At 46.4% G+C, this 13,713-nt stretch overlaps 1 protein-coding gene across 1 annotated transcript in view; it reads left to right on the forward strand.

Annotated features, from left to right (window-relative positions):
* LOC101935709 (aryl hydrocarbon receptor) overlaps window positions 1–13,713 on the forward strand; it is a 138,012-nt gene that overhangs the window by 93,551 nt on the left and 30,748 nt on the right. Inside the window, 1 exon segment of the mRNA XM_005311491.4 lies at window positions 8,236–8,325. Within this exon segment, the coding sequence (XP_005311548.2) occupies window positions 8,236–8,325 (90 nt within the window).

The following is a 13,713-nucleotide window of genomic DNA, read 5'->3' on the forward strand; positions in this document are numbered from 1 at the left end:
CACTGAGGGCCTCGTTCAATATATCTGGACTGAAAGCTCACATCTCATCACACAAGATCTTGACTTATAACAGGAGCAAACAAGGTATGGATTAGTGCATCTACATTAAAAAAGGACTGTGGTGTAGGGAGAAATGCTTCTAAGAGCTGGTCCTGCAGCATTCTAATCAATGGGAGCTTTATAGTTCACTTCAATAGGCATAGGATCAAACTCACATAGTATCGGCCTTTTAATATAGCAACTCTGAGAGCAAAAGTCCTTTGGAACACAGATCAAACCGTTTAAGATTAAAACTAGCTCCCATAAAAAGTTTCTGTAACCTGAAAAATCTGACTGTTGATTCACTGTGGAGAGTGCACAAACAGAACCAGTAGCAGGACGAACTGAAGACAGTACTCCAAACAGTCAGTAACATGAGTTGTTCAGTTGAAGCCAATATTGAATCCAGTTAACTGAAAGGGTCTGATTTTTTTTGGCACCCTTGCAAGTGCAAACGTTTAAATAATAACATCAAGAAGCTAAAAGCACATTGTTTATAGGGAAAGCAATCCTTTTGCGTGACTTGAAGCCTAATTTTTTTCCTTGTACGCAGTGGCATTTTTTTAACACCAGAACAAAGCAGTCATTAATCAATCACAATTTACCAGAAACAATTTTCTCTCAGGGTATTATGGATTTTTCTTCCTCTTTTCTTTCCAAACAAATAAAGAAGTTATTTTCTTTAGACCAACCAGGAATCCTGCATTCTTTTGCTAGACATAGAGTATTCTGTGTGCTGCTCCTGTTGGAGATTACAAAACCAGGGTGAAAGATTTCTCACTACTCAAGTCGCAGGTGGCCTGTACGTTACTTGGGTAAGATATATTACAAGTAGAAGCAGAGCAATTCCTACAGTCACACACAATTCCTGCTGACTTCACTGGGACTTTACCTGAGTTAGGACTGAAGGATTTGAGAAGAATGCAGGTGACCAAGACTTGATATTTTTAGTAGCTGTCTATTTAGAAAGTATAAGCCATTTTACAAATCATTGCCATGCAGGTTCTGTGAATGCAATATTAACAATGACAAAAATGAACATATCACTTTTTGTGGAAGAGAGACACAATGCAATGACATTGCCCAGTGTCTCTACAGGACACAGTAATACCACATTAGAGGACTGACATCTTTCAATCACTATGGGAGGCAAAATCCTGGTTCTGTTGAAGTCAATGAGAGATTTGCCATTGATTTCATTAGAGCCAGGATTTCACCCTTTGTTTCTAGGAATTTTCTTAAACTGCAAAATAATTCACTCTTTGCTCGTTAACAAACCACATCAGATCTATTCGAGTAATCAATTTTGCAAAAAGACAATCCGGTGCAATTGGTGGGATTTTTTCACAGATGAGTTTTCAATATATCTGAGCATTGTATAAATGGCAACCAAATATCTCAGTATCTCTGTCTATTCTGATGGGTGTACTCGATGCATGAATATTATTTTACCATAACCACGATCTTCCATATTTTTGGGACCATTTCTCTAATGTGGGGGATTTTTGCTTTGCCATTGAGGAGCTATCAATTTAATTTTTTCCTTTTTAGAAGATGCCTTGTATTTAATTGCTGAGTACAGAGCTAAAGGTGAAGTTAGCAGGTGACATGAATACAATTAACAGAAGCAGTGAGTATTTGTACAGATTAGGTCCATGTTAGAAGCTTTATCATCTGCCCTTGGAGAGGTAGGTAAGAGCGCAGTCTATTTGCCAGTGCAATTCTCAGCCGAGTGAGTGCCATGTTAGGATATGTTGAAAGACGTTTAGAACATTCGCACCATTTGGCTGGAACCAGCGTGAAATCAGATGTGAACGAACTGTGGTCCTGTGTATGAGACAGATGGGAAGCATGCTATTGCCTTCTTGAAGTTGTGTCAAAGAATTTGCACCTTTCTAATAAGAGAGAGAAAGTAACTGCAGGCACCACAGATGTAAGGGTAGGGTCCCACATAGATCGGAGGCCTCAGAGGCAAGAGGGCACAGGGCAGGGAATACTGGCTCCTATTTCAGCCTCAGAGGTACCCAGCACCCACCTTCCCTGCTCCCCCAGTCCTTATGTTAAGCCACAGTGGCCAGTGCAAAGCTTTATTAATGTTTATTTATATACAAATACACATATGCATACATTTGGGGATAGCCACCATCTTGGATAGCAGCCGGGATTAAATCAGGGGCCTCTGGAGCTAAATGTCTGATTTGCTTCAGCTGGAGCTAAAAAGCCAGGCTCTTCAGTGAAGAGTTGTAGCAGCCTCAGACCCTGTATTATTCAGGCACACAGTCACATGCACATGGACCACAGTTCTATTTCCACAAGTATTGATGGTGGCAGTGTTTGCCTGGGCATTTGTGGGGTGGGGATACCTGGGTGAGTGTGCAGAAACAGTAACCTAACAGCAGCCTATCTGACCAGCCACACAGTGCGGATGGAGTACTCGGAGCACTGGCTGTGACTGTAAAATGATGAGTCATCCCTGAACTAGAGCCTGAGAGTATGTCTACACTATGAAATTAGGTCGAATTTATAGAAGTCAGTTTTATAGAAATCGGGTCGATTGTGTGTGTCCCCACATAAAATGCTCTAAGTGCATGAAGCCTGCGGACCGCATCCACAGTACCGAGGCTAGCGTCGACTTCCGGAGCATTGCACTGTGGGTAGCTATCCCACAGTTCCCGCAGTCTCCGCCGCCCATTGGAAATCTGGGTTGAGATCCCAATGCCTGATGATGCAAAAACAGTGTCACAGGGTACATGTCGTCAGGCCCCTCTCCCTCCATCAGAGCAACGGCAAACAATCGATTTGCGCCTTTTTACCTGGGTTACCTGTGCAGACAACATACCATGGCAAGCATGGAGCCCGCTCAGCTCAGCTCACCGTCACCATATGTCCTCTGGGTGCCGGCAGACATGGTACTGCATTGCTACACAGCAGCAGCTAATTGCCTTTTGGCAGTAGACGATGCAGTATGACTGGTAGGCGTCATCGGCTATCTGGGTGCTGGCAGACGTGGGGCTGCATTGCTATACAGCAGCAGCTCCTTGCCTTTTGGCAGTGGATGGTGTATTATGACTGGTATCCGTCGTCGTCGTACTCCTCAGTGAGTTCAGTCAGGGGCACCTGGGCAGACATGTTTTGTCTCCTGGCGACTCAGTCCTGCCGGCAGTCCTATTGAACCGTCTTGATGATGATGGCTAGCAGTCGTAATACAGCATCTTCTGCCAAGCACCCAGAAGATGCCGATGCCTATCAGTCATGCTGTACTGTCTGCTGCCAGCCTAAGATGTAAAAGATAGATGGACCAGATTTGTTCTGTATTCATTTGCTTCCCCCTCCCTCCGTGAAATCAATGGCCTGCTAAACCCAGGGTTTTGAGTTCAATCTTTGGGGGGGCCATTCTGTGTGACAGTTGTTTGTGTTTCTCCCTGATGCACAGCCACCTTTGTTGATTTTAATTCCCTGTAAGCCATGTCGTCACTCGCCCCTCCGTCAGACAATAGTTTCACGCCTTTTTTCAGCCCAGACGCCATAGCACTGGGATCATGGAGCCCACTCAGATCACCGCGGCAATTATGAGCACTATGAACACCATGCGCATTGTCCTGGAGTATATGTAGAGCCAGAACATGCCAAAGCAAAACCAGGTGAGGAGGCGATTGCAGTGCGGCGACGAGAGTGATGAGGAAATTGACATGGACATAGACCTCTCACAAAGTATAGGCCCCAGCAATGTGCAAATCATGGTGTTACTGGGGGAGGTTCATGGTGTGGAACGCCGATTCTGGTCCCGGGAAACAAGCACAGACTGGTGGGACCGCATCGTGTTGCAGGTCTGGGACGATTCCTAGTGGCTGCAAAACTTTTGCATGCATAAGGGCACTTTCATGGAACTTTGTAACTTGCTTTCCCCTGCCCTGAAGTGCCAGAATACCAGGATGAGAGCAGCCCTCACAGTTGAGAAGTGAGTGGCGATAGCCCTGTGGAAGCTTGCAATGCCAGACAGTTACCGGTCAGTCGGGAATTAATTTGGAGTGGGCAAATCTACTGTGGGGGCTGCTGTGATCCAAGTAGCCAACGTAATCAAAGACCTGCTGATATCAAGGGTAGTGACTCTGGGAAACGTGCAGGTCATAGTGGATGGCTTTGCTGCAATGGGATTCCCAAACTGTGGTGGGGCGATAGACGGAACCCATATCCCTATCTTGGCACCGGAGCACCAAGCCACCGAGTACATAAACCGCAAGGGGTACCTTTCAATGCTGCTGCAAGCCCTGGTGGATCACAAGGGACGTTTCACTAACATCAACGTGGGATGGCCGGGAAAGGTACATGATGCTCGCGTCTTCAAAAGCTGGAGGAAGGGACTTTCTTCCCGGACCAGAAAATAACCATTGGGGATGTTGAAATGCCTATCGTTATCCTTGGGGACCCAGCCTACCCCTTAATGCCATGGCTCATGAAGCTGTACACAGGCAGCCTGGACAGTAGTCAGGACCTGTTCAACTATAGGCTGAGCAAGTGCCAAATGGTGGTAGAATGTGCATTTGGACGTTTAAAAGTGCACTGGCGCAGTTTACTGACTCGGATAGACCTCAGCGAAGCCAACATTCCAATTGTTATTGCTGCTTGCTGTGCGCTCCACAATATCTGTGAGAGTAAGGGGGAGACATTTATGGCGGGGTGGGAGGTTGAGGCAAATCACCTGGCTGCTGATTATGCGCGGCCAGACACCAGGGCGGTTAGAAGAGTACAGCAGTGCGCATCAGAGAAGCTTTGAAAACCAGTTTTGTGACTGGCCAGGCTACAGTGTGAAACTTCTGTTTGTTTCTCCTTGATGAACCCTCCCCCCACCCCCTTCACTCTAGTTCCCTGTAAACTAACCACCCTCCCCTCCCTGCTTCGAGCACCGCTTGCAGAGGCAATAAAGTCATTGTCACTTCACATTCATGCATTCTTCATTAATTCATCACACAACTAGGGGGATAACTGCCAAGGTAGCCCGGGAGGGGTAGGGGAGGAGGGAAGGAAAAGGACACACTGCAGTTTAAAACTTTAACACTTATTGAAGGCCAGCCTTGGGCAATCATCTGGGGTGGAGTGGCCGGAGGTCCCCCCACTGCGTTCTTGGGCGTCTGGGTGAGGAGGCAATGTAACTTGGGGAGGAGGGCTGTTATTTACACAGGGGCTGTAGCGGCGGTCTCTGCTCCTGTTGCCTTTCCTGCAGCTCAACCATACGCTGGAGCATTTCAGTTTGATGCTCCAGCAGCCGGAGCATTGACTCTTGCCTTCTGTCAGCAAGCTGACGCCACCTATCCTCTTCAGCCCGCCATTTGCTCTCTTTAGCCCACGATTCAGCCTGCCAACTCTCCTCTCATTCATATTGTGCTTTTTTGCACTCTGATATTGACTGCCTCCATGCATTCTGCTGTGCTCTGTCAGCGTGGGAGGACATCTGGAGCTCCGAGAACATATCATCCCGAGTCTGCCGTTTTCTCCTTCTAATCTTCACTAGCCTCTGTGAAGGAGAAACATTTGCAGCTGGTGGAGGAGAATGGAGAGGTGGTTATAAAAGACACATTTTAGAGAACAATGGGTACACTCTTTCACATTAAATTTTGCTGTTCACATTACACAGCGCATGTGCTTTCGTTACAAGGTCGCATTTTTCCTCTGCCGGTTTGGTGTGTGAGATCACTCACGCAGTGCCAGGCAACAAAATTCGGCTTGCAGGCAGCCATGGTAAGCCACAGTCTTTTGGCTTTTTTTAACCTTCATAACATGTGGGGATGGTTTCAAACAGCAGCGCCCTCATTTCCCATACCAAGGACCAAGGTTGGCTATTTAAAATGGGTTTGCAATGTAAAAGGATAGGCTGCATTTTCCGGGTTAACATGCAGCACAAACCCAACTACCCCCCGCCCCACACACCCAATTCTCTGGGATAATCACTTCACCCCTCCCCACGCCGCGTGGCTAACTGTGAGGAACATTTCTGTTCAGCCGAGCAGGAATGGGCACCTCTGAATGTCCCCTTATAAAATCACCCCATTTCAACCAGGTGACCATGAATGATATCACTCTCCTGAGGATAACAAAGAGAGATAAGGAATGGATGTTGTCTGCATGCCAGCAAACACCGGGACCATATGCTGCCATGCTTTGTTATGCAATGATTCCAGACTACGTGCTACTGGCCTGGCATGGTAAAGTGTCCTACCATGGCGGATGGGATAAGGCAGCCCTCCCCAGAAACCTTTTGCAAAGGCTTTGGGAGTACATGAAGGAGAGCTTTCTGGAGATGTCCCTGGAGGATTTCCGCTCCATCCCCATACATGTTAACAGACTTTTCCAGTAGCTGTATTGGCCGCGATTGCCAGGGCAAATTAATCATTAATAATTAAACAGGCTTGCTTTTAAACCATGTGTAATATTTACAAAGGTACACACACCAGAGGTCCCTTTGTGCCCTCAGGGTTTGGGAGCATGCCTTGGGTGAGATCGGGGGTTACTGGTTCCAGGTCCAGGGTGATAAACATATCCTGGCTGTTGGGGAAACCGGTTTCTCCGCTTCCTTGCTGTGAGCTATCTTCATTGTCTTCATCATCATCTTCCTCATACCCCGAACCCGCTTCCCTGTTGCGTGATTCTCCATTGATGGAGTCAAAGCACATGGTTGGGGTAGTGCTGGCTGCACCCCCTAGCATGGCATGCAGCTCCGCATAGAAGCGGCATGTTTGCAGCTCTGCCCCGGACCTTCCGTTTGCCTCTCTGGCTTTGTGGTAGGCTTGCCTTAGCGCCTTAATTTTCACGCGGCACTGTGTCCTTCATGGCCTTTGAGACTTTTTCTAATATTTTGCCATTTCGTTTACTGCTACAGAGTTCAGCTAGCACTGATTCGTCTCCCCATATGGCGAGCAGATCCCGTACCTCCCATTCGGTCCATGCTGGAGCTCTTTTGTGATCCTGGGACTCCATCATGGTTACCTGTGCTGATGAGCTCTGCGTGGTCCTCTGTGCTCTCCACGCTGGGCAAACAGGAAATGAAATTCAAAAGTTCGCAGGGCTTTTCCTGTCTACCTGGTCAGTGCATCTGAGTTGAGAGTGCTGTCCAGAGCGGTCACAATGAAGCACTGAGGGATAGCTCCCAGAGGCCAATAACGTCGAATTCCATCCACACTACCCCAAATCCGACCCGCAAAGGCCGATTACAGAACTAATCCCCTCGTCGGAGGTGGAGTAAAGAAACCGGTTTAAAGGGCCCTTTAAGTCGAAAAGAAGGGCTTCGTCGTGTGGATGTGTCCAGGCTTAATTCGATTTAATGCTGCTAAATTCGACCTAACTTCGTAGTGTAGACCATGCCTGATTAAGACACATGCACTGATGAGTCAGGCTGTGCTAGGCTCCAGCCAATCCACAAGCCAGGAACTGGCTTGGTGACTCTCAGGGCAGGTATATAAGCCTCACAGCAGCTTAGTCTGCCCAACGTCACTCTAGGACTTGGGACTCTTCCTTGCTTAACAGTGGCAACTTGCTCTAGCCCTGTTCCTAGCCCTGCTCCAGCCTAGCTCTCACTCTGGCCTCATTCCAGCCCCGCTCTAGCCTTCTGATTCTGGTTTTGACCCCTGGCTCCAATCTCTAGGCCTGACCACCCCCCATCCTGGTTTCTGTCAGTGGTAAATCATTAGTTCAGGAATGATCCAAAAAAAGGGGCATTTGTCAAGGAAATAGACAACTGAATTGCAGTGAACAATCTCTAAAATAGGCACTGATTCCTCAGAGCACTTAAGCCTGTATTTAAAACCCATTGAAATCAACAGCACTTAAGTTAGTGCTTTGCTGAATCACAGCCCAAAGACTCACCTTTCTTTACAATCCCCCATCATGCCCCTCAATCTGTTTTGCCCCATGGCTATCAGCCCTGGGCGGCTGGTGGTTCAGTTAATACGGAGAGCTGGATAATGGAGGCTCGGATAATCCGGGTTCTACTGTATATGTTTTTATTTTTTCATAAAATGTAAAAACTAGCAATTCTCTGTAAAAATGCAAATTCCATGTTTTTCTGTGGCAAAGGGATTTCTAGGACCCTGGGTAACAAGTTCACACCCAGTCCGGTGGTGTTTCCCCCATGTCATGAACCTATGCACGTGCACAGAAAAGATGGTTGTCACCCTCTAGGACTGGATCTCTTCTTTCTTTCAGGCACTAAATGGATTTGTCATTGCAGTCACAGCAGAGGGTTATGTTTTCTACGTCTCACCTACAGTTCAGGACTACCTGGGATTTCATCAGGTGAGTAGCATTTTTTCCCCGATTTAAGAAAAGCATGGTGTGGTTGAAACGTGATCGGTTGCTAATGTCCATTACTAGCTGAGATGCTGGTTCTTCTCTTGGAAGATCATAAACCTCTATGTTATTAAATCAATTGCATTATCCTGGGATAATGAAAACAAACAGACACTGTCCTTAATATAATGTTAGCACATGCAGACAGAGCTGTGTGCATGCACTGCATTGGCAGACACCACATATGTGTACCTTTCTGTTTGGGACTTAAATCAAGCTTTTTAGCATATGTTATAACATATGGTGGAGGGATGTGTGTTTGTTAAATATGTGAGTTTAATTCAGTGCTCACAAAAGACAGGGTACCAATTGCACTGGATTGCACAAAACCGAGTACAAGCATTTTCTGTGCAAGGTTCCCATGAGCAATTCTGCCAGTGCTCCTCTATACTGACCTATGTTCACACACTTCTGCTGCCCACTTTCCCATCCCCACTTCTGTCAATGTATATCAGGGCTGGTCTACACTACACATTTAGGTCGACCTAAAGCAGCTTATGTCGACCTAATTATGTCGGTGTCTACACTACAGCCTTCCTCCCTCCTCTTGGTGAGCCATGACATTGACAAGGCTGCCCGGCTCCTGGAGGAGGAGGAGGAGAAGCCGGGGCAGCTGGACCTCGCTCCCTGGGGCGAGAAGCCCTAGGCAGTTTCCCCCGGCTCTTGGCAGGGAACAGGGAGGGGAGACGCTTTGGTGGCTTTGGACCCAAACCCAAAGGGGAGAGGAGAGGGGGGCAGACTGGATTCTCAGCTCCCCACACTGCCCTTCTTAGGTTGGTAGTAGCACCCCTGGTGTGGAAATGCATTACTGCAGTGGCTGTAACGACCTAATAATATAGGTTGACTTACATTTCTAGTGTAGACATACCCTTAGTCTTAAGCAGCATTAGTCCTGGACTTCTGATGAGTAAAGTCAGTAGGAGAAGCAGGAGGTTACCACACTCATTTTCATTGTGACTGAAGCTGGGATTTGAAGCCAGGTCATTGTGACTTTTTGTGGTGCTAGAGAGACTAGCTGGTTTGCAAAACAAACAGCCTGAGAAGATTTCCCCTAAAAAGTCACCTGGAGTGTGAGATTTGACAGCCTCAGGTGGGGTCCTGAATCAGAATGATTGACAGGAGGCTTGGGAAGTATTTGGGATAGCTCAGTGGTTTGAGCATTGGCCTGCTAAACCCAGGGTTGTGAGTTCAGTCCTTGAGGGGGCCACTTAGGGATCTGGGGCAAAATCAGTACTTGGTCCTGCTAGTGAAGGCAGGGGGCTGGACTTGATGACCTTTCAGGGTCCCTTCCAGTTCTATGAGATAGGTATATCTCCATATATTAATAAAGTAGTGATACAAAAAAAGAATAGGGCTCAATTCTGTAAGGCGCTGAGAACCTTCTGCACTCCTAGTTAACTTACTGAGTAAAGGGTGCTCAGCAGAACCATGCCCCTCTGCAATAATTTTAACAATAACTCTACCTACAGCCTTTACTCTGGCCCTTGGTGTGTGTATAGTTTGATGCAGATGTAATTATAGACCAGTGATACTCAGACTGAGGCTTGCTAGCTGCAAGAAGCTCTTTAATGCATCTCTTTCAGCTCTTTGCAGCACATAATATTAAAACACTATGTGGTTCAATTAATAACCAATCAGGATGTTATTAACCAATTACATTTGCTAAAATAATACTTGGTCAGTCATTTTGTTGTGAGAATAATTATACACACACACACACACACACACACACACACACACACACACACATATATATTAGGGCTGTTGATTAATCGCAGTTAACTCACATGATTAACTCACAAAAATTAATCACAATTAAAAAAATTAATTATGATTAATAAAAGTTTTAATTGCACTGCTAAACAATAGAATACCAATTGAAATTTATTAAATATTTTGGATATTTTTTCTACATTTTCATATATATTGTATTCTGTGTTGTAATTGAAATCAAAGTGTATATTATTTTTATTACAAATATTTGCACTGTAAAAATGACAAACAAAAGAAATAGTATTTTTCAATTCACAAGTACTGTAGTGCAATCTCTTTGTCGTGAAAGTGCAACTTACAAATGTAGATTTTTTGTTACATAACTGCACTCAAACACAAAACAAAGTAAAACTTCAGAGCCTACAAGTCCACTCAGTCCTACTTCTTGTTCAGCCAATCACTAAGACAAACAAGTTTGTTTACATTTACGGGAGATAATGCTGCCCTCTTCTTATTTACAGTGTCACCAGTAATTGAGAACAGGCATTTATATGGCACTTTTGTAGCCGACATTGCAAGGTATTTACGTGCCAGATATGCTAAACATTTGTATGCCCCTTCATGCTTCGATCACCATTCCAGAGGACATGCTTCCATGTTGATGACACTCGTTAAAAAAATAATGTGTTAATTAAATTTGTGACCTGAATTCCTCGGGGGGGGGGGGGGGGGGGAGGAAATTATATATCCCCTGTTCTGTTTTAGCCGCATTCTGCCATATAGTTCATGTTATAGCGGTCTCGGATGATGACCCAGCACATGTTCATTTTAAGAACACCTTCACTGCAGATTTCACAAAATGCAAAGAAGGTACCAATGTGAGATTTCTAAAGATAGCTACAGCACTTGACCCAAGGTTTAAGAATCTGAAGTGCCTTCCAAAATCTCAGAGGGACGAGGTGTGGAGCATGCTTTCAGAAGTCTTAAAAGAGCAACTCTCTGATGCAGAAACTACAGAACCTGAACTACCAAAAAGGGAAATCAACCTTCTGCTGGTGATCATAGAATATCAGGGTTGGAAGGGACCTCAGGAGGTCATCTAGTCCAACCCCCTGCTCAAAGCAGGACCAATTCCCAACTAAAGCATCCCAGCCAGGGCTTTGTCAAGCCTGACCTTAAAAACCTCTAAGGAAAGAGATTCCACCACCTCCCTAGGTAACCCATTCCAGTGCTTGTCCAGTGATGTCCGACTCAGATAATGAAAATGAAAGTGTCAGTCCACATTGGTTTGGATTGTTATCAAGCAGAACCAGTCATCAGTATGAATGCATGTCCCCTGGAATGGTGGTTGAATCATTAGGGGACATATGAATCTTTAGTGCATCTGGCACATAAATAGCTTGCAACGCCGGCTATAACAGTGCCATGAGAACATCTGTTCTCACTTTCAAGTGACATTGTAAACAAGAAGTGGGCAGCATTATTTTTCTTCCTGCAAATGTAAACAAAATTCTCTGAGTGATTGGCTGAACAAGAAGTAGGTCTGAGTGGACTGGCAAGCTCTACACTGTTTTATTTTTCAATGCAGGGGTTTTTGTACATAATTCTACATTTGTAAGTTCAACTTTCATGATAAAGAGATTGCAGGGCTGCCCAGAGGATTCAGGGGGCCTGGGGCAAAGCAATTTTGGGGGGCCCTTCCATAAAAAAAAGTTGCAATACTATAGTAACATGTATTTAGAAATGTAAAAAATAACCAGTGAAATACATTCAAAAATTATTTTTTAATAATTTGAAAATACACAAAATATATTATTTAACAACATTAAATGCTTTAATGGTATGTATACATTTGCAATTACATAATGGGCTGTCACTGGGTGATGGTGATGGTTGGTGCCAATGGGCTGTCGCTACCTGGGGGTGGTGCTACTTTTGCCCAGGGCTGGGTGGGGAGCTGGACTCTGGGTCAGGGGGTGCCTGGCTCAGAGGGGCTGGGCTTGGATCTGGGGGTCAGAGCTGTGGGGGGGATGGGGTCAGGGGGGTGCCTGGCTCAGAGGGGCTGGGCTCGGAGCTGGGGGTCAGGGCTGTGGGGGGGATGGGGTCAGGGGGGTGCCTGGCTCAGAGGGCTGGGCTCGGAGCTGGGGGTCAGGGCTGCGGGGGGGATGGGGTCAGGGGGGGGTGCCCGGCTCAGAGGGGCTGGGCTCGGAGCTGGGGGTCAGGGCTGCGGGGGGATGGGGTCGGGGGGTGCCTGACTCAGAGGGGCTGGGCTTGGAGCTGGGGGTCAGGGCTGCAGGGGGATGGGGTCGGGGGGTGCCTGGCTCAGAGAGGCTGGGCTCTGAGCTGGGGGACAGGGCTTGGTGGGGGATGGGGTCAGGGGGTGCCCGGCTCAGCGGGGCTTACCATGCCACTTACCCCCAGCTCCCTCCTCTCCCAGAGCGAGCTGCGTCCAGGAGCTCCTGCCGCTCGGCCCACCCCAGCTCGCAGCCCTGCCCCCTTACCAAGCAGCTCTGAGCGGGAGGACCTCAGGCCCCGCCCGGGCCCCGCCGCTGTAGCGCTGTCCAGGGCCACTCCTGGACGCGGCATGCTGAGACGCTGGGGGATGGGGGAAGGCGAAGGCGAGCCTCCGACATTCTCGTGGGGGCCCCTGTGGGGCCTGGGGCAAATTGCCCCACTTGCCCCCCCTGCCCCCCCTCTCTGGGCGGCCCTGAGAGATTGCACTACAGTACTTGTATGATGTGAATTGAAATATACTATTTCTTTTGGTTTTTTTACAGTGCAAATACTTGTAATCAATAATAAATATAAAGTGACCACTGTACACTTTGTATTCTGTGTTGTAATAGAAATCAACATATTTGAAAATGTAGAAAAACATCCAAAAATATTTAAATAAATGATATTCTATTATTGTTTAACAGTGTAATTAATCACGATTAATTTTTTTAATCGCTTGGCAGCCCTAAATAAATATGTATATGTATGTGTGTATGTGTGTGTGTGTGTGTGTGTGTGTGTATACACACACACACACTAAATATTTCCCTCTCATACTGATTAAATAGGAATATATAGTACTATAGTAAATAAAACGATGAGTTCACAGTACTGTGGCTCTTTTGGATAATGATCGCTAATTTGGCTCCGGAACCACTGCGATCTGAGTATCACTGCTATAGAGTTTCAAAGTATGTAATTATAGCATTAAACTGCACTTCCCTTGCTGCGCATTGTGCCGGATTCATCATTTTCCTGTGCAAAGTGAGTGTGCATGCTTTGCACTGGTGGAAGTGACCTAGGCCAGATGTAGGGCACCAGCAAAGCAGGTCTGTTAAGTAAAGCAGAGTAATAATGAACATTTGCTGGTGTGTTTGTAGCCCAGCTAATAGGCTTCATGGTGAACTCAGCCATCTTCAGAATTGCAGTTAAGGGAGGCAGCATTTCAAACCCGAATGCAGCTGTGTTACCTCGTCCGTAGCAAAACTCCCATTGACTTCAATGGGGCCAGGATTTCCCTCAGGGCATGATTTGAGAAAAACAACATGCTTATGTCATTAAAGACGGTGTCGTAACACATATGCACAAAGGGACAGAAATAAGGGTGTACAATGAAGCCTTAAA

The sequence above is a fragment of the Chrysemys picta genome, chromosome 11, assembly GCF_011386835.1.
Source record: "Chrysemys picta bellii isolate R12L10 chromosome 11, ASM1138683v2, whole genome shotgun sequence".
Taxonomy (NCBI): Eukaryota; Metazoa; Chordata; order Testudines; family Emydidae; genus Chrysemys; species Chrysemys picta.